Source organism: Penicillium canariense (genome assembly GCF_028826845.1).
Source record: "Penicillium canariense strain IBT 26290 chromosome Unknown utg000002l_segment0_segment0, whole genome shotgun sequence".
Taxonomy (NCBI): Eukaryota; Fungi; Ascomycota; class Eurotiomycetes; order Eurotiales; family Aspergillaceae; genus Penicillium; species Penicillium canariense.
Window position 1 is genome coordinate 3797642 of NW_026622729.1, and position 23503 is coordinate 3821144.

General features: G+C 53.6%; 6 protein-coding genes across 6 annotated transcripts; 3 read left to right on the forward strand and 3 right to left on the reverse strand.

Annotated features, from left to right (window-relative positions):
• Nucleotides 1-937: 937 nt before the first annotated feature.
• N7482_004550 (putative RING and UBP finger domain protein) lies at nt 938-3274 on the forward strand (the record flags this gene model as incomplete). Its single annotated transcript, XM_056686675.1, has 2 exons — nt 938-1981; nt 2063-3274. 2 exons carry the CDS (start codon nt 938-940, stop codon nt 3272-3274), a joined length of 2256 nt encoding a protein of 751 aa, XP_056545417.1.
• Nucleotides 3275-3841: 567 nt separating this feature from the next.
• N7482_004551 (3-demethylubiquinone-9 3-methyltransferase) lies at nt 3842-4915 on the reverse strand (the record flags this gene model as incomplete). Its single annotated transcript, XM_056686676.1, has 1 exon — nt 3842-4915. The coding sequence occupies one exon, from the start codon at nt 4913-4915 to the stop codon at nt 3842-3844; it is 1074 nt and encodes a 357-aa protein (XP_056545418.1).
• A 609-nt stretch (nt 4916-5524) lies between these two features.
• N7482_004552 (putative C6 transcription factor (AmyR)) lies at nt 5525-7471 on the reverse strand (the record flags this gene model as incomplete). The annotated part of the gene is made up of 3 exons (XM_056686677.1): nt 5525-5944; nt 5996-6446; nt 6504-7471. 3 exons carry the CDS (start codon nt 7469-7471, stop codon nt 5525-5527), a joined length of 1839 nt encoding a protein of 612 aa, XP_056545419.1.
• Nucleotides 7472-9785: 2314 nt separating this feature from the next.
• N7482_004553 (glycoside hydrolase family 31 protein) lies at nt 9786-12914 on the forward strand (the record flags this gene model as incomplete). Its single annotated transcript, XM_056686678.1, has 4 exons — nt 9786-10468; nt 10542-10949; nt 11009-11179; nt 11231-12914. The coding sequence occupies 4 exons, from the start codon at nt 9786-9788 to the stop codon at nt 12912-12914; spliced, it is 2946 nt and encodes a 981-aa protein (XP_056545420.1).
• A 1510-nt stretch (nt 12915-14424) lies between these two features.
• Nucleotides 14425-16326, forward strand: N7482_004554 (alpha-amylase; the record flags this gene model as incomplete). Its single annotated transcript, XM_056686679.1, has 8 exons — nt 14425-14586; nt 14643-14681; nt 14735-14850; nt 14909-15017; nt 15073-15301; nt 15363-15525; nt 15580-15726; nt 15804-16326. The coding sequence occupies 8 exons, from the start codon at nt 14425-14427 to the stop codon at nt 16324-16326; spliced, it is 1488 nt and encodes a 495-aa protein (XP_056545421.1).
• Nucleotides 16327-16714: 388 nt separating this feature from the next.
• On the reverse strand, nt 16715-18955 carry N7482_004555 (Zn(II)2Cys6 transcription factor domain-containing protein; the record flags this gene model as incomplete). Its single annotated transcript, XM_056686680.1, has 5 exons — nt 16715-17324; nt 17461-17643; nt 17693-18106; nt 18184-18660; nt 18738-18955. 5 exons carry the CDS (start codon nt 18953-18955, stop codon nt 16715-16717), a joined length of 1902 nt encoding a protein of 633 aa, XP_056545422.1.
• Between the last annotated feature and the right edge of the window lie 4548 nt (nt 18956-23503).

Genomic DNA, 23503 nt, shown 5'->3' on the forward strand with positions numbered 1-23503 from the left:
CAATGTGAAGAGCAAGATCCAAGATAAGGAGGGCATCCCGCCCGACCAACAGCGCCTGATCTTCGCTGGCAAGCAGCTTGAGGACGGCCGCACACTCTCTGACTACAATATCCAGAAGGAATCCACTCTTCACTTGGTGCTCCGCCTGCGTGGTGGTATGCAGATCTTCGTGAAGACCCTGACCGGCAAGACTATCACCCTGGAGGTTGAGTCGTCGGACACCATCGACAATGTCAAGTCTAAGATTCAAGATAAGGAGGGCATTCCCCCTGACCAGCAGCGTCTGATCTTCGCTGGTAAGCAGCTCGAAGACGGTCGGACCCTGTCGGATTACAACATCCAGAAGGAGTCTACCCTCCACCTGGTGCTGCGTCTTCGTGGTGGCCAATAGGGGGATGCTTCGCTTCGCTCCTTTCTCCTTCTACCTAACGATTCTTCGACTGCGATGGGTTCTCCATGACCTGCATGGCGTTTGGTCGGCTTCGAAGCTGAGGCTTCTTTTGTTTCTTTTTTACTACGGTTCAACGGGCATCTTCTATTATCTATGAATTGAAATTGGCTCCATTGCCGTTCTTCACTAGCTTTATGTTTAACTTGTAATCTTTGTAGAATCTGTCGCTGACGGCGTTCCCGTAACTACTCGCGCGCTATCGCCCTCAAGAAAGCGCCAGTTTGCCACGCCTGTGGCTACAGAAAAAAATCGGGCTCAACCGGCTGAGCCGATCAGGGGACACGGTGTTTTTGCCTCTTTCGCCACCCATCCCGTACCTCAACCTCGGGCAGTAGTTAGTAAAGACATTGGTTTACTAAATAATAACTAGTTAAAATTAGTTATTCGGGGTGCTTATGTCATCCCCTATCGCTGGTGTTGGGAACTTGCATCTGGGAACCTTCGAATCGAGGGCTCTCCACACCACCATGTGAGCCGTCGCCCGGGATGCCCGCATACTTCTACCACCTGAGCTTCGAAGTCCTGCGCAGCTCTCAACCATCCAAATCCACGGCCGCCGACTTGTCGCTGGCCCTAGAGTCCGCATGGGAAGCTCTGCTCCCGTTCCAGAAGCGGTCCCGGCCTTCGAGCTCAAGTCCCTCCTCCAGCAGTGGCAATCCAGATAATCTACGTACCCAGTCGCACACTCCAGTCCGAGAATTTACTCTTAACCGACGGCCTAAACACGCTCCTGCCGCTTCCTCGTCCGACTCTTCACCGCACCACGCCTCAACGCATCCCTCTTCGCTCCCCGCCGCGCACCCCTCAATCTCCCCAAACAGTCCCACCGACCTCGAAAACGACGTCCGCGCCGGCCCCATTCTCATCGAGTGCATCGACATGGTGGCACCAGACGACGGGCCCGGCAAACAGGCCCAAAAGCGCAGCGGCAGTGCCCCCGCCGCAGGCACCGCAGACAATCTCGTAGCTGCGGGCATTGGCACTGATATCCTAGGCGGCCTGCGCACGAAGGGCCGGTATATTCCGCTGGACCAGGCAGTTGGCGACAGCATCTGGGGCATCGTGCATCTATACCGCGATGTGCAGGAGACGCCGTACCTTGCTGGGAGCGACGACGATTATCCAACCTACCTGAAAGGCTCGGCGGCCGCGGCGCGGCGCCCGAGCGAGCAACAGCAGCAGGCCGGGGGCGTGGTACAAGCTGGCGGGGCGAGTCGCGCGCACTCTCACACTCGCGGGAAGGGCTCTGCAGATTTGGGGGCGTACCCGTTTCCTGTTACGGCGGCGCCGGGGTCGGGTCGGGAGGAGGATGCGTGCTCGACGCTTTGTATCTTGGCTGTGCCGAGTTATTTATCGCCGTCGGACTTTCTGGGATTTGTCGGTGAGAAGACTATGGATGATGTGAGCCATTTCCGGATGATACGGACGCCGCGCGCGAATCGGTATATGGTTTTGATGAAGTTTCGAAGTGGGAGGAAGGCGACGGTGTGGCAGAAAGAGTGGAATGGAAAGGTTTTCAACAGTATGGAGGTATGTCGTCCGGACTGGACTCTATTGACGAGAGGAGTGTATTGGAATGGCGTGGTGTCTTGTTGCTAACTTCCTTCCCAGCCTGAAACGTGCCATGTGGTATTCGTGAAGTCGGTCGAGATCCAGATTGTCGAGCCTGATTCATCATCTACTGAACTCGGGGCGCTTTCACCAACTCATAAACACCCAGTGGCATCTGCTGGCCAGGCCACACTCTCCACAAAACCCCTCGCACCACCCACGCCAGCCCTAATCGAACTTCCTACTTGCCCAGTCTGTCTTGAACGGATGGATGAAACAACAGGTCTGCTCACAATCATCTGCCAACACGTTTTCCACTGCACATGTCTCCAAAAATGGAAGGGCAGCGGCTGCCCTGTTTGTCGATACACGCAAGATGACTTCCGCAAGGGCCTCGTAGCCCCAGACGCCGACGAAGAGCCCACCGAGTGCAGCATCTGCCACTCGGAGCTAAACCTCTGGGCTTGCCTAATTTGCGGTAGTTTAGGCTGCGGCCGGTACGATGGTGCCCACGCCTTCGACCACTGGAAACAGACTGCCCACGCCTTCGCCATGGACCTCAACTCCCAACGCGTCTGGGACTATGTCGGCGATGCATACGTGCACCGCATTATTCAGAGTAAAACGGACGGCAAGCTTGTCGAGCTCCCAGCAGCCGACCACTCGGCGCTCGACCCGCCTGACTGGGCCGACGCCGTGCCCCGCGAGAAACTCGAAAATATGAGCGTCGAGTACACCCATCTGCTCACCTCTCAGCTGGAAAGCCAGCGCGCCTACTTCGAGGAGATTGTCGAGCGCGCTGCCGACAAGGCGTCGCAGGCTAGTGCTGCGGCTGCGGCCGCAGAACAAGCCGCCACCACGGCGACGGCCCGTCTCGCGGAGCTGCAGGCGGAATACTCTGCGCTCTCGTCCGAGTCTCTCCCCGGCATGGAGCGCGATCGTGAACGGCTCGAGAAGCGCGCCGAGAAATTCGAGACTCTGGCACGCCGCCTGGAGAAAGATTATCGCGAGGAAAAAACTATAAATACCAGTCTGATGGAGAGGCTGGAGCACATGTCTGCTGAGAGGGCGGCGCTGAAGGACGAAGTTGAGGCTTTGAAAGCGCAGGTTGGGGATTTGCAGGAGCAGAATCGCGATCTTACCTTCTTTATTAGTGGAAGTCAGAAGTTGCAGGGCGCTGGAGAGGATGTTGAGCAGGGGACTGTCAGTGTGCCGGAGCCGCCGGCGGAGACGGCGAAAAAGAAGAGGAATCGGGGGAAGGGGAGGAAGTAGGCGAGAAGATCAGTGGGTGGAGTAATAAGAGCATTGGGTTGCATTGTATGAGTATTAATGATTGAATGATAATTATCTAGCTGGCTACCTATGACTTGCATATGTTTCTACCCAGCTCTCCACCGCTGCAATAAAGATATAGGTAGAGGTAGTCGGGGGTATTTTAAACAATATATGAAGACCGCTGTAATTGACATCGAAATGACGGCCAGATGATTTCCTTATGGCCTCCTTCTCGCCTCTTAAAAGGCCTTGTACTAGATACTATTCTGTGGTCCATGTGTTGTTACTAAAAGCCGGTGTGATGTCACCGGGGAAAGGGGTACTACTGGGCAATCTTGAATGCGACAAGCCATGTGGACAGTACCAATTCCAAAGTTATTGCTCAGCTCTTGATAGAATACGGTGCTGATGGATTCGGCGGCCAGGGTAGAAAGCACCCATATTTTGGAAGAAATCAGGATATGAGCATTCCATCCACACATGTATCTAAGCAAACGTCTATTTATACAACCCAAGCAGCTTATTCTTACAATCCCGCAAATGGAATCTCCGTATACCAAGCAATCAAAGACCCTTCTTCACAGCCCAGAAATAATTGCCCCAACTCTCCGAGCCTGGTACCATCTTCCATCCGAGTCCGGGGACGTAAATGGTCCCCATGCACTTCCACCTCATGCCCTCCAGAGCACTCGGGCCGCCACGGGTCACTCCCGTGTCTGCAGCTCGCATCAGACCCTCCTGCGCCCATGCATGCAGCTCCGGCGGGTTAACAAACTTGCTCCATTCGTGCGTGCCGCGCGGAACGACACCAATGGGCCAGGGTGCTTCGGCGATAACCTGGTTAAGTAGGAAGGAAGGGAAGGTGCGGGAGATAGTGGAGCCGACGAGCCAGCCGCCGGGCTTGAGGGCGCGAAGGCAGTTGGAGAGGAAGGCTTGGGGCGTTGTGGTTGTTGGGTCGATATGCTCGATGACCTCGAATAGTGTCACCATGTCGAATTGGGGGTGTGCTGTGGTCGCGGACAGTGTAGAGTCGGAGGACGGGGACGAAGATGCGAGCACGTCTTCTAGCGTGGTGTTCAGGTACTTGAACTTTCCGCTGCGCAGGTGCGCGTTCACAGTGGGATCCATTCGGGCGTGCTCGCGGGCGATTTGAATGAGCGTCGTCGACGGATCGATTGCTGTCATTGAGGCTGCGCGCGTGGCTGTCGGCGCTGGTGCGGAGGGGTCTAGTGGGATCGTGCGCGCGAGCGATTCTGCGAAGATTCCGCCGCCGCAGCCAATATCCATGTAATGTAAATTTGCGGCGCTCGAGGCATTTGGAGATTGGGAGTCAGTGGAAGGTGGAGGGCTCTCAGCCAGGCAGGATGCGATGAACTCGTGGCGGAGGGGGTTCATCAGGTGCAGGATGCGGGATGGGCCCATTGGGTCCCACCAGGAGCTCGCGAGGGCGGAGAAGTGCGACAGCTCATCAGGAGAGACGGAAGATGTAGAGTGCTTGCGGATGGTGGCAGTTCTGCAGGAGACGGCGGGGAGAAGAGGGGAGATGTGGAGTTGGCACGATGGTCGCGTTGCTGTTGGCGCCGTGCGGAGGGTGCGGAGGGCGCGGAGAGGGATGGATTGGGGGCGAATGGATGCCATATTGCAATTCAAGAAGAGCTACCTCCTTAGAGTTGAGATCATAAATGTATAGGCTCTTGACCAAGGTTTGGGTTGCTCGGTTGAGCTCTGCGAAATCACGTCTCTAAGGACAAGGCTACAGTATATGCCAGTTAGCTGGGCAATCTTCCAATAAGATATCCAATATCTGCGAATTCAACATACTCTTGAGGTCAGCACATTATTCCAGTGGCTGTCAAGTCAATTGCAGGCGGGGACGAAGAAAGTTGGAGCTATCCGTGTTCGACTTGGAGAAACTCCGACGACCGAGACAAACATGCCAAGCCAAGACCGTTTGACGGAACGATCCCAAGCAACACAACACCATCCCCTGCATTTGGAAATATCCCTACGTAGCCATTTCAATCCAAGACATGAGTCTATGTATTCACAAAGGCAGTACTGTACTTTGCAAATCTCTATCATATCCCGGTATCTTCCAGTCCCCGTTTCATCACCGGATGTGTACAACGCATCGCAACATAAAGAGTCCGATCTATATAGCTGTAACTAAACGCCTATGTGGTATCATCAATTCAAACCCGACCAAAAGTCCCGAAGTCCAGGGAAACACAGAATTTCCAAAGTGATTCAAGGTAAGAGACAGTCTTCAAATCCCAGCTCAGCTCCCTGCGAAACGGCCGAGAGGTGAGGAGGGACTTGCTCAGCCTGGTGGTCTCCTTCCACGCGGCTCTCATGCGGATCCCGGCAGGCAGCTAACAAATCCCAGTTCTGCTCACCAGCCCATTGACCAGGCACAGTGGTACTAAGTGCCGGCAGGAAATTGCCGATAGTGATGGTGCAATCCAGGCCCAGTACAGCCTTGCAGCGTTCCAAGAGGGCAGGGAAGAGGTACGATGGCGAGCCTCGGATCTGCGACAAGGTGTGCAGTATACCCCAGAGGAGCTCCCGAGGATCAATTGTCCATTCTGCAAGCCGATGGACAGATTTCGAGCCAAGGGACCGAGTGACATCGGCGACCGACGAGCCCATGTCGAAGAGTTTTTGCTCCTAAAATCATCAGCGGATCATTACCACATGGTGGGTTCAGGGCCAACCTACCATTCCAATGCCATGAGCATCCACCGCACCTTGTGATGCTGATCCGATCACACCCATCACAGCCTTGCCTACTAATACTGGCAGGTGGAATGGCAGTACCCCTTCGTCCCGGGCACCGGGTTGTGTCGCATGGCTCATAGATAATTTCCACATCATCGCCTGCAGCCACTGCTGTGTGATGAGGATGTCGACTTGCTGGATCTCCAGGACCCCATCGAGTGTGATCGGTTTGCATAGGCTAGACTGTATGGCAGATGTGGGCGGCCTGTCCAAGAGTCCGTCGCCGCCACCAGCAGAGACCCAATCATAGAGGCTCGCCGTGAGCTTTTCAAAAATCCCGATCAAGTTGATGAAGCCGTATGCTAAGATGGGGTCCTCAGAGCAGAGGACCTGTGGCTTGTGGATGGAACTTCGGAGCATGACTGGCTTAGCTTGCTGGAGAGCATACCCTCTGTTTTTCTTTCAGTCAGGGAAGAGGAACTGGGAAAAGGATATCGGAATGTCTGACCTTTCTGTGATAAAGAGCAACCAGAAAACTCGCCGCCTCTCTTCCGCTTCCTCCACATTGAACTCCACATACGTGGATTCTCGATGCAGGCCCAAAGTGAATGCCATGGAGGTGGCTTGGCACAGATAAAACCAGGCATGGCTTTGCTTGTCAAGGTTCCCATATGAGGCGAACAAGAAGAACGAGGTTAGAAGGGCCTCGATGCTAATATCTTCCACGATGTCGCATTCCCGCTGTGCCCGCACCGCCTCAGACAAAAGCTTCTCTCCCGACACTAGGGAGTGGCCATCGCCTAAGCTCTGTAGACGAGCCGGATCCGGGACTGGGGTATCTCCATCTAACTTCAGCTGAATGTGTGTAGCCGCACATAGTGAAGCCAAAAAGGCGTATCTCTGCGGAGGGAGCCGTTCTGGTTGCTGACTATCCAGACGTAGCTGGTCTCCACGCACGACGGGCATGATCGGGAACAAGTATTTCAAGTAGACGTTGACATGTGCCAGGAGAATTTGCGGCGAGAGGCGGCGTGCATGCGGAAGAGCCCAGCTTTGGCCACGGATCGATTCGATCGTCGAGTCCGTCGAGTCTGGCGACGATACTAGCTCTGGCGGCGGCAGTTGGGAGAGTGTATCTGAGAAATCATGCGGCACATACTGCGCATCGTTCACCGCGAAGGCTGGTGATGTTGGCGAACTCAGTCTATAAGGCGATGGATCGGCAAACCCGTCTTTGTCGGCATAGAGTTGCTCTTGCGTCGCCTCGTTGCGGGCCGATAGCGGATGTATGGGGGCCAGAGGATAGAGTGTCCGAAACTTCGGTCCCTTGCGACATAGGACGTCGCTATAGGAGCAAGATAGAAGCAGGCGCTGGCATTTATCGCAGGGTAGCTCGCGCGAGCATTTAATCTTGCGTCGGCGACAATTGTCACATGCCTGTTTGGAGGATGCTTTGGACGGCGAAGCTAGATCCATGTTACTTGCTGGCTGGCGGGCCAGGAAGGAAAGACGCGATGCAGATCAGGGCAATGGTGCAGCAGGTTGCATATTAGGTGAAGCAGTTCCCCGAACAAGAATGAATTGCACGGAAGGCAAGTAGTTGAGAAAGGACCAAATTTAAAAGCCAAAATAAAAAACGAGCATCTGGGGAAGCGCGGGGCCACCATCCAAACCCCGCAAAGGTCCCTGCACGGCGAGGCACTGATTCTCGTGGCTTTCTATAGCCTCCTCCTTCACCTCCACCTCCACCTCCACCTCCTGCGGTGCTGACTGGTGATGCTTGAGGGCTAGCCTGCACCACGTCAGATTTGTGCCTGACGTCTACATACGGCCCTTCCCTACGGAGTACACTCATCCTGGAGGAACTAACGCTTCCGGGGATTTACTCGGTTCCTACTGGCCTAGATGGGGTTAAGTTCACTCTATCCCCAATTGACACGAGCGGCCCGAGTTGGATCTTTCCAGAACCACCATCCTACTCGTCCAGGACTAGGACTAATGCATACGATGCTCACGTCGCCGGCACCTAAGCGAAGACCCATCAGATCGCCGGTCCATCAGTGAGCGCCTTGCCAAGCAGGGACGACGTAAGACCTGATCCCAGCCCGGCCGAGCAAATGAGCTAATAGGGTCGAGCAGGCTGCCAGGCACTCGGCTGCACGACAGAACCCTCGAAGCCACCGAGAACAAGGTATCCAGGGCACATTTGGGAGAGTTTGGGCGGGGCCATGCGCGATTTTCTCAACTGGATTCAATCCCAGCTAATCCAGTTAATCCCGGCCGCAGTAGCGCGTACCACCCAGTTACCACCTAGGCCACGATGAGCCCGCGTCTCCGCAGTCTTCAACGGGTGGCTCCTCTGAATTTCTGGGTTGCTGCGTGCGCTCGGAGCCTGTCAGTCCAGCCGACCCAATCGTGTCGAGCATCCGGACGCTGGAGGCTTCCTGTCTGCTTTCCAGTCAAGTTGTGGGCTAAGATGCCGAGATTGCACTTCCTCGGGAAGCCGAAGAGGAGTTGAACAGACACTTCCACAGCACCACTGGGTCAGTCCACCTGTCGGCACTAGTTGGTGGGACTCACGTCGGCAAGTCCCGCGCAACAACTGCTCAAGTCCCGGTCAACGTTGACGGACCAGCAAGCCCCCGAGGTTCCTGCGAGCGCAATCCCCCAGAAACTCTCGGGGTTGGACGGCCCCGGATTGCCTCATCGTACTAGCATTTCATCATTGGCATCGCCGGGGCCCTTCATTTCGGTGCCGCTAGAATGAAAACACTCACCGGTCAGGACCCTGCTTGGGCTGAGCCCTACCCCTGGGCTAGATACTACTTCGGATTATGAATCACCATGTGAATATGACCAACATTAAATTTTATTCTTGATTTCATGTCCTCTGGGTTCTCCGCTTTCCCCGGGTTTTGCTTCCACCAGTGTTTCATTCCGTCCCGCCCGTGGCATGGCTGTGGTGCCACACATTTACGGACACCACTAAATATTCTTCCCTCACACCAGAAATGCACCATTCAATGAGGATGTCATAATTGACTAAGATCCCGAAAGCCCTGGATCCCTTGCGAACTATGATCGTTATGCTCTTCGACCAGAAAGAGGACCCTCTTTTATACAACCTGCCATTGCACCAGGGCGGGCTCGGGCAATTATCGGGCGACTGGCCAATCACACTCACCCAGCCGCAACGCACTCCAGAGTGGAGTGAGTAAACCTCCATACTTCACAGAGACCGACTATGGGTCTAAGAAATTCAAGCAATGCTCCAGCCGCATTTTCTCGGCACGCAAAATACGCCGGTTCCGTCTAGCGCGCCCATCTAGCCCGTCTAGCCCTGGTTCTGCCCTCGTACAGGCACGCAAGGGCAATAATGACGATCCCATCCCCGCAATTGGCAGTGCGGTCGCTCAGGCCAGCTGCAACCCCGCAAAAGCATTCGCGCACCCGCGCCGTAGGAATGCTGGCTCGACGCTACGCGCAGCTAGGATTCCACTATGCCCCCGCTGTGCGCGGACATTCAACGGAAATTTTACGCCATCTCATTGAAGCGCTCCATCGAAGGGTTATACTCGGGGAATCCGGATGCTGGTGTTTGTGTCGCGCTGCAGTACCACGATCGATGCCGGTGGATTGCTTTGTTGACCCCATCGCACACTATATATAAACAGGACCGGTGCGAGACGGACTGCGACGCGGGAGAGACCTGAATCCCAGTCTTGAATTTGACCCAGAGCGCAGCGCGACCTTCCTCTACGATATCTTCGCGGTGGAACAATCGGTCGCGATGGTTAATCTTACGAGCCTTGTGGCTAGCGCCTGGCTGCTGCCAGCTGTTTACGGCGCCACGCAGACTTCAAGTGCAGCCTATTCACAGACCACTCTGCCTGCAGGCGTAGATGTTGGGGCGAACCTCATCGCCAATATCGATGATCCCGAGGCTATCAATGCGCAGTCTGCTTGCCCTGGCTATCGGGCATCGAATGTCCAGAATACTTCCCGTGGATGGACGGCGACCTTGACATTGGCTGGAAAATCATGCAATGCATACGGAACGGATGTGGAGTCGCTGAATTTCTCGCTCGAGTATCTGTCGTCCACGCGTGTTAACATTTACATCACTCCGACCCATGTGGATTCCTCGAACGCATCTTGGTATCAGCTTTCCGAAGATATTGTGCCGCGGCCCAAGGCCGACAGCCGGGCATCTTCCAAAGATAGTCATTTCGAGGTCTCTTGGTCCAATGAGCCTACTTTCGGCTTCAAAGTGGTCCGCAAGGCTACTGGCGATGTTCTCTTTGACACCACAGGCTCCAAGCTGGTGTATGAGAATCAATTCATCGAGTTTGTCACAACTCTTCCCAATGACTACAACCTGTATGGACTTGGCGAGCACATTCAGCAGCTACGTCTGCTGAAGAACTCGACCTTCACTTTCTATGCTGCGGATACAGCCGATCCAGTCGATCTGTGAGTTATACTGGGAACTGTCTCAACCGCAACACGATTTCTCTGGCCAGAACTGACCGTTCAATCACCATAGCAATACGTACGGATCCCACTCGTTCTACCTGGATACACGCTACTACGAAGTCAATGCCAAAGGCTCGCACACTCTAGTCGCAACTGATAAGGCCGATGCCTCCAAGGACTATGTGTCTTACTCACACGGTGTTTTCTTGCGTAATGCCCACGGGCAGGAAATTCTCACTGGGACTGAAAACCTCACATGGCGTACTCTAGGTGGCAGCATTGACTTGACCATCTATGCGGGCCCAACGCAGGCGGAGGTAACCAAGGACTACCAGATTAGCACCATTGGACTGCCCGCAATGCAGCAGTACTTCACCTTTGGATACCACCAGTGCCGCTGGGGGTACGCTAACTGGTCTGAAGTGGAGGATGTCGTTGCTAATTTCGAAAAGTTCGGGATTCCTTTGGAGAACATGTGGTAGGTTCATGCCGAGCAACCAGCTCAATGCGGAAAGGACCCACCTAATGTGTCACTAGGAACGACATTGACTACATGCATGGCTACCGTGATTTCGACAACGACCAGAACCGTTATTCTTATGAAGATGGTGCAGTGTTCTTGAACAAGCTGCATAAGAGTGGCCGTCACTATATCCCTATTGTTGACTCTGCTCTTTACATCCCGGATCCCAACAACAAATCCGATGCGTGAGTCCACTATGATCCTCAGCTAAGACAGATCTACTCACAGTGATCCAGGTACGATATATATACACGTGGTGCAGAGGCGGATGTCTTCTTGAAGAACCCCGACGGAAGCACCTACATTGGCGCTGTTTGGCCTGGGTATACCGTCTTCCCTGACTGGCACCACCCCAAGGCCGGCGACTTCTGGGCGAACGAGCTTCTGACCTGGCACAAGAAAGTTGCCTTTGACGGTATCTGGATTGATATGAGCGAAGTCTCTTCCTTCTGTGTCGGAAGCTGCGGGTCCGGAAAGATTAGCCAGAACCCAGTTCACCCTCCATTCTCGCTGCCCGGGGAGCCTGGCAACGTCATTTACGATTACCCGGAAGGCTTCAATATTACGAACTCTACAGAGGCTGCATCAGCGTTCGCGGCTTCCGCGAGTCAAGCTTCCGCGGCTGCGAGCACTGCCGAATCTTCTAGTACCACTCCTTACCTGCGCACCACCCCGACTCCAGGAATTCGCGACATCAACCATCCCCCATACGTGATCAACCACGCTCAAACTGGTCATGATCTTGCTGTGCATGCTGTTTCTCCGAACGCAACTCACTCTGATGGTGTCCAGGAGTATGACGTGCACAGTCTTTTCGGCCACTCCATCCTTCGTGCGACCTACAATGGTCTCCGAGAGGTCTTCCCTGAGAAGCGTCCATTCATCATTGGCCGCTCGACCTTTGCGGGCTCAGGCAAATGGGCCGGTCATTGGGGCGGTGATAACTTCTCCAAGTGGGCATACATGTTCTGGTCTATCCCTCAGGCTCTTCAGTTCTCGCTCTTTGGTATTCCCATGTTTGGCGTAGACACGTGCGGGTTTAATGGAAACACCGACGAGGAGCTGTGCAACCGGTGGATGCAACTGTCGGCCTTCTTCCCCTTCTATCGCAACCACAATGAGCTCTCTGCCCTTGACCAGGAACCATACCGGTGGGCCTCCGTCATCGATGCCTCCAAGTCCGCCATGAAGATCCGTTACGCCATCCTGCCGTACATCTACACCCTGTTCCACGAAGCACACACCACCGGGTCGACGGTGATGCGCGCTTTGACTTGGGAGTTCCCGAACGATCCCTCCCTAGCTGCCGTGGACACACAATTCCTCCTCGGGCCCTCGATTATGGTCGTCCCCGTCCTTGAGCCGCAGGTGGACACCGTCAAGGGTGTGTTCCCGGGCGTTAAGGAGGGCGAGGTCTGGTATGACTGGTACACCCAAACCGCCGTCGACGCGAAGCCACACGTTAACACGACCATCCCCGCTCCACTGGGTCACATCCCCGTGTTTGTGCGCGGCGACACCGTGCTCCCCATGCAGGAGCCCGCCTTGACCACCCGCGATGCGCGTAAAACTCCGTGGACCCTCATTGCTGCCCTCAGCGAGACGGGGACTGCCTCTGGCAATCTGTACCTTGACGACGGGGAAAGCATCGAGCCCAACTCTACGCTGACCGTCACCTTCAAGGCCAGCAAGTCCAGCCTCAGCGCCCAGCCCAGTGGAAACTGGAAAGAGAAGAACCCGCTTGGCAATGTGAATGTGCTGGGCGTGGCTCATAAGCCGGGAGCCGTGACTCTCAACGGCAAGACCGTCCCGGCCGCGTCTGTTCAGTACAATACTACTTCGCACGTCTTGTCAGTCACTGATCTACAAGACCTGACATCGAATGGAGCCTTTGCGAATAGCTGGGTCCTGAAGTGGTAGAAGGCCACGCGCGAGGAGTGTGGCATGGTGGTGATGGCTGGTCCCGCTTAATTTGCTTGGTCGCTTTGTATAGAGAATCTTCCTCAGTGCGATGCCAGATATTATGACAAGCCATGTCGTCGGGGCTGCGGATTCCGCCCGTTGACTTCGCATTGTGAAAAGATGTGAATGCACACTTCATATACTACTTGAATTCCAGGCTATTTCTAGCTTCAGGAATACGAAGTGTGAATGCAAGCAGTGTGTCGGTCCCATTTCCAAAACGCCCGTTCAAAGGCCCACGATCCCGATCCACTATGTTCGCAAGGCAGTTTCAGACCGAATAACGAGAGGTCGCCGCAATCCGAAGCCCGGGCTCTTTGATAAGTAGATGATTTTATGTCTAAGACCTATGACCTGTGGCCTGAATACTCCTATCGTTCATATTCCAAATTTTTTTTGCTTGCTCTTGGAACTTGCAACCAAGTAGCATGTATCTTCACCCATATAATGCTATGGCCGATGGCTGATACATCCGAACCCTCTTCGGCAACCAAAACAGGGGCCGTCGAAGCTTGGATAGATCAATTCTAGAAGTAGTAAACACTCTCTCCTTCAATAGAACGGCTCCTCCCCCGTAATACCATCATCGTCTCCTGTCACCTGGCAAGTAGTTATACAAATTCTTTCTCAGCCAGCCCCCGGCGGAACGCCATCAGCAAAGCGATCGACCACAGCCCCTAACTCCCGCCGCTCACCAATCACCTCCCCTCCCGCCCCCGTTGCAACCCAGCGCGACCCTAGAAATTTAAGGTCCTCGCGTTCCTAGACGCTGATTGCCCCGACCCCTGCCCGACCGACGATCCTATCAGTGCCTAGGACTGTGATTGCAGGCATGTCATGGCACTCACCCCCTTGTTGCATGTACTAGCGGCGCCCCCTGGTCCCCCCGTCCGCTGTGGTATTGCAGCGCAGTGCACTCTGGTTTAAGTGCACTCCATAGGGGCACCCATCGGAGTCCTGTACTGCGTCTGGAAACCTGACCCCGGACTGGGAGAATAGATCGGGATCTGGACGAATTGGATCGTGGCACTGGGCTGGGTGCAGTTGATTCGGTTCAGGAGGCGCCCTACGATCGACTTACTTTTCTTGCTGCTTTGAGAGAAAGGGTCCTTCCTTTTAGAGGGTTGGTCGGGTTCCCCCTCTTCTTTCGTCTTGGGTAGTTGGCTATTTTGTTGGTTGCTGTTTCTTGCACCAATCCGTTGCACTGACGTTACTGGGGACGGACATTCACTGGAGATTGTATGACGATCGCTTCTGACCGTCTTGCTTTCTGCAGCTGTGCATTTGTGTTTACCGGTACGGGGGAATCCGGGGTTTCATTCCTGGGGTATGGGGAAATTGACAGTGGCTTCGTCTAGGATTCTTCTAGTAAACGACTAGGGAGGAAGCCAGGACCGGCCTGATTGATATAAAACGGCGCAGTCCTCTACTCCGGCTTCATCGAGATCTTCCTCTGTCGCATAGGAACATGGTGTCTCTCTGGCGCAATTCATTTCTTGCAGGCTTGGTCGGCTCAGCCATTGCCGCGACTCCGGCTCAATGGCGCTCGCAGTCAATCTACTTCATGCTCACCGATCGGTTTGCAAGGACGGATGGCTCAACGACTGCTACTTGCGATACCAGCGATAGAGTAAGATCTATCATGGTTTCTAGAAAGAGGACTCTCGGCTGATTCATTCTACCTAGGTATATTGCGGTGGTACCTGGCAGGGTATCATCAACAAAGTAACTCCACTTCTATCTCATGTATTTGATATCCAGCCTAACCGCTCTTATAGCTGGATTACATCCAGGGAATGGGATTTACCGCCATCTGGATTACTCCTGTCACGGGCCAACTGACCCAGGATACCGGGGATGGCACATCATATCATGGATACTGGCAACAAGACATGTAAGTTGCCGCGACGAGAAATGTTCTGTCGCGTTGAACTCATCTAACTAAGCACTAGATACGCTTTGAATTCAAACTATGGCACAGCGGATGATCTCAAGTCGCTGGCTTCAGCTCTCCATGACCGCGGCATGTACCTCATGGTGGATGTTGTGGCTAATCATATGGTATGTTCCAGCTTCGACGATGATTGGAAGTACAAATACTAATGAATCAAACCAGGGCTATAATGGTGCTGGTAATACCGTCGACTACAGTGTTTTTGACCCCTTCAACTCGCCGGACGATTTTCACTCCTACTGCGAGGTCACGGACTACAGCAACCAGTCGAACGTGGAAGATTGCTGGCTTGGAGACACCACCGTCTCTCTGCCTGATCTCAACACCGAGTCAGAGAGTGTCCAAACCAAGTGGTACAGCTGGGTTGGCTCCTTAGTTTCCAACTATTCGAGTAAGCTATGGATTCCTATCCAAGCCTTGGGATGATCTTGCAGCTGACCATGGTACCAAAGTTGACGGGTTGCGCGTGGATACCGTCAAGCATGTTCAAAAAGACTTCTGGCCTGGCTACAACAAGGCCGCAGGTGTCTATTGTGTGGGTGAAGTCTTCGACGGCGACGCGGACTACACTTGCCCCTACCAGGAGGTTATCGATGGCGTGCTGAACTACCCAATGTGAGATCCGCTCATTTCCTGGTCGCTCGAATCGCGATGTATCTAACTGAATAGGTACTATCCGCTGCTCCGAGCCTTTCAATCCACCAGTGGAAGCATGAGCGATCTCTATAATATGATCAACACGGTGAAATCCACCTGCTCCGATTCGACTCTTCTCGGCACCTTCACGGAGAACCATGATAATCCTCGGTTTGCGTCGTATGTCTAACCCCCGCTGGAGCATGGAGCATGGAGCATGGAGCATGGAGAAGTCACCAGCTATTAACTTATCTCAGATACACCAATGACATGTCCCTGGCCAAGAACGCCGCGGCCTTCACCATCATGGCCGACGGCATTCCGATCATCTACGCCGGCCAAGAACAGCACTACAGCGGCGGCAGCGATACCGCAAACCGCGAAGCGGTCTGGCTTTCCGGCTACAGCACTGACAGCGAGTTGTATCAACTCATCGCCAAAGCGAACGCCATCCGGTCTCATGCCTTCAGCCAGAGCGGTGACTATAGTATGTACAAAAACTATCCGATCTACCAAGATGGGACCACCCTGGCTATGCGCAAGGGATACGATGGCACACAGACGATTACCATTCTTTCGAATCTGGGGGCAAGTGGAAGCCAGTATACGCTCTCGTTAGGTAATACCGGCTATGGGGCTGGGACGGTTCTGACGGAGATCATTACCTGTGCAAGTGTTACTGTTGATAGTAGTGGCAATGTGCCTGTACCGATGGCGAGTGGGGAGCCAAGAATCTTGTATCCTACTTCGGAGATGAAGGGGTCGAGCATTTGTTCTTGAGTGGTGTTTAGTGTTTAGTGTTTCTTCGTTGTCGAAAGTCCTTTTGCGCGGCAATTTTTCCTCCAATCACATCACTATGCTCTCTACTAAGGTTGTGTGAGGAATATCATCGGAAAGAATAGGAAGATGGCGTACGACTTGTGTGCCTCGTGTGATCAGTACGGAACTTGGGTCTTGTCACTGCAGATATCGTATCCCGATGGATTTTCCGAGGTAAATACTGTGCGTATATTTTGAACCGCTCCTCAGATAATAAAAAAAAATATGCACGTTGAAGCAACTAGAAAGCCTGAATCATAACCCGATTCGCCGTAACTCATTATCCCAAATCCTACGAATATTAACTACCGCCAGAAGGCCCAGAGTCCCAGACTGTTGAAAAACCCTCTCACAAATCATGAAGCGCCCGCGGCACCAGGCTCGGCATTGCACCACCAAGGACTGGTGTGGGATGCTGTTGAAACATAGTAGGCGCGGAGAATGCCGGTTGCGCGGGTACATAGCCAGTCGGGATGAGCTGGTCAAAGCACGCATACCCATCAACGAGAGGCTCCATGCCCGACGCAGGGATGAGTTGCGTCAGGTCGATGCTCTCTGTTCGAGGGTGTGACGGCACTGCAAATATAGAGTTCTTAAGAACATCTGCGCCCGGGGAGGCATGGTCTGCGCTGGCTGCTTCGGAATACCGACGCTGGACCTCCCCGACAATACAGGCAATCCGGTACGCCAAGTGGTCGCTGCTTGGAGCGAGGTGGAGCAGGAAGGCCCGCACCTGATCAATCTGTGGATCCGAGGGATTGTAATCGCACAGGGTGAGAGCGGCATAGCCGAGGATGTAATATACGTTGTCGATTAATCCGGGGGCCGCTGAAAAGCGGGTCTGGAGTGAGCGAGAGATGATCAGGCGCGCGTCGCTGCATATTTCAGGAACCAGCTTGTCCGAATCCGGTTGAAGCCGCGCGGCAGTTCTGTGGAGAAGCAACTGGCAGAACCAGGTGCTGAGCTCGAGGGTGGATTGGCCTTCATTCGCTGTTGGGACCGTTAGCAAAACTTAGACGTGAAACCTTCCAGGAAGAGATTCACTTACTAATAAGATGTGACCATTCCATTTTCCATCGTTCAATCTCGTCGTACTCACCCTCGGCGAAGCGGAGACGCTGAAGATTGCTCTGAATCTTGAGAGCAATACGGTATAGTTTGATTTCTGCGACAATTCTCCCATCCTCCGAAGTGGCTCTGGGGTGCTCTAGGATCCAGGCACAGTAGTCAAGATGGTGCTGCTGAACATTCACGGCACGGCCGTAACCGAGAGCAGAGCTGTGTCCTTGTTAGCCGGAGGAAGAGATGCATCCGAAAGGGAACATACTGCAGATGTGTGAGGCAGAAGGTATTCCAGAGACGCATCTGACAGAGCGTCTCATCGGTCACAACATTTTTGTTAGGTAAATTATTGAATAGACGGAAAGAAATTAAGGCATGGTTGATTGAGATCCCGCTCAGTAACCAGCCATCCATGAATCCCTCTTTATGCCCCGAAGTAGGGTAGAGACAGAGCAATGCTAATGCTTGAAGCAAGTCAATTGTCAATGGAGACCTTCTCCAGAGGGTCTTGGTGACACCATGCTGCACTTGAAGTGAGATCTCATGAATCGTATTGGCGGGCATGCCTGGCAGATATCGAGAAGCCAGCAGGCAAGCCGTATTGAAAAGGAGGGTATCTGATCTCTGGATGCTGGAAGAGAGATCAAGAGAGACCCAAGGACTATAATATTCCCCGAAGCTGTGAAGGCAATTAGCGATCATGGACAGGTTTGGGTTAGCGGGTCGAGGGGGGGGGAGGGGGCGGATAGCCCTTACAGTTCGATCAGTTTCAGAGAAAGCTTCGCATCTATAATTCCCTGGGAAACAACGTCGCCCAAGAGGTCTGCTTCGGAAGAAAACTGGTCTCGGAAGTATTCAATTTGCAGATCCCGGATGAACTGAACCGGTTTTAGAGTGAATGATGGCGACCATTTATCCAGATGTGCCTCATCCACACTTCGCCCAGCCTGGGAGTGCGGGCTGTCGGAAATGGTAGATGGCTGGTTGACCATCTGACGCATCAGATGGATCATCTCGCCCATGCCGCGTTCCAGGGAGACCAGTCGCTCTTCAATGGAAGGAATGGTCATGTTCGCATCCGACCAGGTCGACGCATTATCCTGAAATCGATCCTGTGTTTCTGGCAATTCACAATCGAGTCTGATAAGCATTGGGTCAGCTTGTAGATCCCCATGATGTATGGTGGGTCGGGGTCGGGGTCGGGGTCGGGGTCGGTATGCAGGGCTCGGCACTCTGGACGAGTCCGGGGAATCCAGGAACGAGCGATGGCACAGTCGTGAAGCGAACCAGCACAAGACACGAGCACGAACCTCAGAGAAAGACAGCGGCGACAAGCATGCCCCCGGGGATCCACATCGCACCGGGTTTTCAGCTTGCGGCATGTATTGCACGCCGTCATCGAGCGGCGGATCCGCCCTCGGGGGCGGGGGTCGTGGCCGACGGAGTCCATTCGGTGGCCATCGTCCGTCGCAGCAATACTTTTCGTCTCCCAGGACGTGGTGCTAATGGCAGGCCCCGTTCGCGTCATAGCTTTGGAAAGCGAGTGTTCATTGAAGGGTGGGCACCATGAGGCAAGCGAGGATCGTAAACAAAGACCGGGCAGTACTCGGAGACGGAGTAGCAGAAATGAGGGGGGGAGAAAGGCGAAAGGCGAAAGGCGAAAGGCGAAAGGCGAAAGGATCAGCAATTGGACCCTTCGGAGCCAAGTTTGACGGCGATGGCGATCATTAAATCGTTGAACGTCCGGGTGGAGAAGGAGAGCTAGAGGCTTTTGCGATAGCAGACCGTGTGGGCGTAGCCAATTGCGACAAGCGCCCGGTGATTGACGATATCGACTCCGCCAAAGTGCGCAGGTACGTATCCACTTTGTGGCGGACCTGGGGTAAAGCACCAAGGGCATCCACCAATCTGGAGGCTCGGCACAGCTTCTAGAAAGGTAGGAGGACCGGGTTGCGCTGCATGCGAGACTTCGCGAGCCCGAGAGGGGGTGCGCATTGGCTCGGTCACCCTGCGATGCCCGTGGTGAGCCGTCTAGAAACGACGGACGGGAGGGGGTCGAGTAGCACCATGCTGAATCGGTCGTGTCGTGAGAACTCTCGCCAGGGTTGAGTGGGATGGGTTCTGGATGTGTTGGGCTAGTTTAATTTTAGTTGGTGGATTTAGGCAAGTGTTGTCCACGGGTCCTAGTGTCGGTTGGGACTAGTTGGGCCAGTTGGCCGAATAGGCCTTATCGCGGATCCTCAGCCTCTTTTTGCTTTTCCCGCTTGCCACTCTTATCTAGATTCCTTCTGGACGGTTCTTTTTTCAGGGGCGGGGAACTCCGACAGGGCCTGTCTACGTAGCGGAAATTGCGACGGATGCTCGTTTTCCAGGGGGGAAAAAAGGACCTATCGCGTAATTATTCGGTTAATTCTTATTCCATCCTCGTGCATAGTGATGCAAAGTGGGGTTGATATCATATCATGGTGAAGCTGGGAGCTATTTACGTGGATAGGATCGGGAGGAGCTCGCAAGCATGTGCAACGGTGGCTCACCCTTCTGGTTGGTCCCGTGGCCGTGCCAGGCTAATCGGGCATTGGTCCGAGGGGGGCGCAAGCAATGCGACTCTGTAACTTTCTCCTCCCGGTTAACGCCGGATCTCTGCCGGCTCCTGCATGACCCCCTGCTAGCCTTATCCTTTAGCGAGCTGCTGGAGAATCCCGCGGCGCAACAATTGAACACCTATCCACGCCCAACGTGACGGTCTTGTCCAACGTCCGACTTCCCCGTCGCGTCCTGTCCGCGTCAAAATCAACCCTCAACCCTATATGTGGCAACTCGTCTCGCACTGGTCCGTCTCGGGGCTGGGCTAGATCAGACCCGTCCACCCCCAGAATCAGCCCACGCCAAAGCTAGGGATCTCGTGGATCGCCGGATCATCCACCGAGCTCGCTTGTCTATACCAAACGCCCAACCCCCATTTATCGCAAAGTCTCTTTTCAAATCCCGCGCCGCTGAGTGGTGCTGGCGCAAGACAAGTGTTGAGCCATCATCCGAGGTTCGTTTGGCTTCTCCACCATGGACTCCACTTTATCCCAGAGGTAATGTTATAATTTCTGCAGACAGATTAGTGCCTTCCACTTCAGGGAGTAGCGTGCGGTCGGTTCGAACGCGGGAGCGCGAATAAAAAGAAGCGGTCAAACCCTCCGAGCCCTCGTCCCCCAAAGCCCACGGTATGCCGATGGCTTATCTGGGTTTCCTGTTTTTTTGGCCTATTTCTGGGCGCTTCCGGGGGATTGTCCAGCCCGCCTGGACGGGGAAAGGGAGGTGTGACCCCGTCAAAAAATAAATAGCCCATTGGCATGCATCGGACGGAGACAATCCGGTCATGAAGGATCGAAGGTGCATTCGTACTGTGGCGGCGATTGTTACCCCATATTCCATTTCAAACCACTATGGCTCCCCCCGCATCACACATGAAAGGGTGATCGAATCGACTGGCCATGGTCGCGCCAAGGATGAATGCCATGGCTTGAGTGATGTCAAGCAATGCCCAGGGACCCTGATATTGCGCCCCGCGGCTCCTTTGTGCCTTTGAAGAATTGGCTTCCCGCTGCAGCCTACACGCACGGTCCACTCCCCGAAACGGTGGATACGAGGTCCGGAACTCTGAGCCTCGGAGAATCATCTGTTGTCAGGTGGGACCGGAAGTTCACAAGAGCGTTGGAACATTGGGCAACGTTCCAGGATTCTTACCGCAGGGCGACGCGCTTATGCAGCCAGCACTTTAGAACCCGCACAATGTTACAGCCAAGCTTTAGTCCAGGCTGATCGGACCAAGACCTGCGCTGATCCCAGGGTCCTTTCCAATCATGATCTCCATGGAGTCACAACCCGCCGTTTGTTGGATGAGGTTATATGCTTAGGCCGTGCCATTGGCAGGATAAGATAGTACTCTATTATACTCCAATCCCGGTCATCGACCTTGGGTTTGGGAGCCGAACGTGCAGGGGTATTCACTGCACGTCCGTCCACCTCCCGTCAGGTGGCGACACTTCATAATTGCTAACATATTTCCCAAAATGCTCCAGGATAAGTCGCCCCGCATCGCCGTCATAGGGAAGCGATTCACTTACTAAATGATAAGGGAATTGGGTGAGGGGCGGGCCCAGCCGGCTTATATTTTAAATGTCTCAAAGATAAGAACTGATGGCCGTTACGCCACTTTTGGGTTGGTTCCCGACGGGGTTCCCTGACCCCAGGCCAAATACTAACACGCCTAGAGTGATCATCATATCCATGGCAATATCACCATATGGGACTGTAGCTACTCAGATATTATTCTAAATCTTATGATGCCGCCTTAATTTCCAATCATGACTACTGCAATTTTGATCCGCAAACTCCAAAGCGGGGCTGTATGAACTAACCAGGGACGATGCTGGCTACACTACTGTGTAATAAAGTGATAGTAAGACAAATGTTTCAGGAATGAATTCTTGTAAGCTCAAGTAACACTGTGTATTAACCTCATCTAATCTTCCAGCTCCATAGAGAGACGTTCGTGACATACTCTCCTTTACCGGGTAAATGAAGCGGTTGGCGCCGGAAGCCCAGGGACTGATGTAGTATTTTCCATTCTTGATCTCCAGACCGGATCTACTGTTGCATTTTGTTCGCTGCGGTAAGTGGTGAGCCGACCAAGTGCTGTCAGCTACCGTCCTCTCAGGCTGCCAGGATTCTGGATGAAGAGTGATCTATCGCCTATCACCTGCATTTTTGGATTTAGACCGGACCTTCTTCAAAGGCTTCTGACAGCGCCCCTTGAGCACGACGTAACGCTGGAGACTGTGCGATGAATAACCGCTTCAAACAATGGTCTGCACCACTCACTCCCAAAGCCTTCGAAAAGTTGGAAAGGATCTGCTCATCCAGCATCATGGCCACTGTCGGATCGTCGTACGGGACATATTCGCTGAAACATATAAAATCAAGCGTGATGGTGTTGACGGCCCCTTCCTCTCCACCTTTTTCTAAGGTGCCTGATCATCTCGGTAGACAACATATCCCTCCAAAGAACAACGGTTTGGAATATTGCGCCGCGTGAAGGAAGCTTTCGTGGAGAAGATCCGTTCACGCAGATGTGCTGGAAAGCGTAAAGTAGAATAGCTCCCTGTCGAGGGCTTATTTGGCGTGCCTGGTAGAGCTTTTCAACCAGGAGATGATGTTCGATCGGTGAGGTTACCCAGAGCTGAAACCAGAACGTAGTATGTAGGTAGAGCTTGTTCGCATAACATGCTACCCATAAGACCCTCTGGAATATGCAGGCTGTCTCCTCCAAGGCCGGTCAATAAGACCATCAGAAGCCTTGCAGCGCGGGAGTTGTCGAAGAAAGCAACGTTGATAGCGTGTGAAAAGGCCGCGTATGACCGAGTAACTCAAAGATTCCGGAATATCAACCCGATTCAAGATAACCTCGTTCCTACTTCCTTCGTGAGAGCAGGCGCCAACGACCTCCATCCTGCACCAACCACTTGCACCAACTCCTATCTGTTTTTCTCATAGTACAGAGCAAGGTAATCTTTCGAAGATCATAGGCTGGGAGTTTATACTGAGCACACAGGGGCAAGCTCCTCTTTGCAGTGTGGCAAAACACACGGTGCCGTTCTTTCGAATACGAGTCACTCTTGTACAAGATAGAAGCAACGAGTACTTCTCGCATAGAACCAGGAGATACCATCCCGGTGGGTTGACAATAAGAGCCAGTAAGCGAGTGATTCAGGGCCGGCAGTTTTCATACTGGTAGCTGCTAGATATTTCCGTTGATTACCACGAAACTCCAAGGTAGCCCAGCCAGCAAAGCTAGAGGGATATCACTCAATCGGTCAGCATTTGTCTCTTGGGCATTGTAGGGACACAAGGCAAGACTTTGTAAGCTCTAACCTCACACAAGACGTGCGCGTTGGGTTCATGGAGAATTGGTCTCTTATCGTAAAGTGTTTGGCAGCAGAAGACGAACCAAGTCGGCAGTCCATTGCCAGCAATGTAGCCTAATTCAAGATCTTCTAGAAGCACATAGTGGTAAAATAGAAGAGTC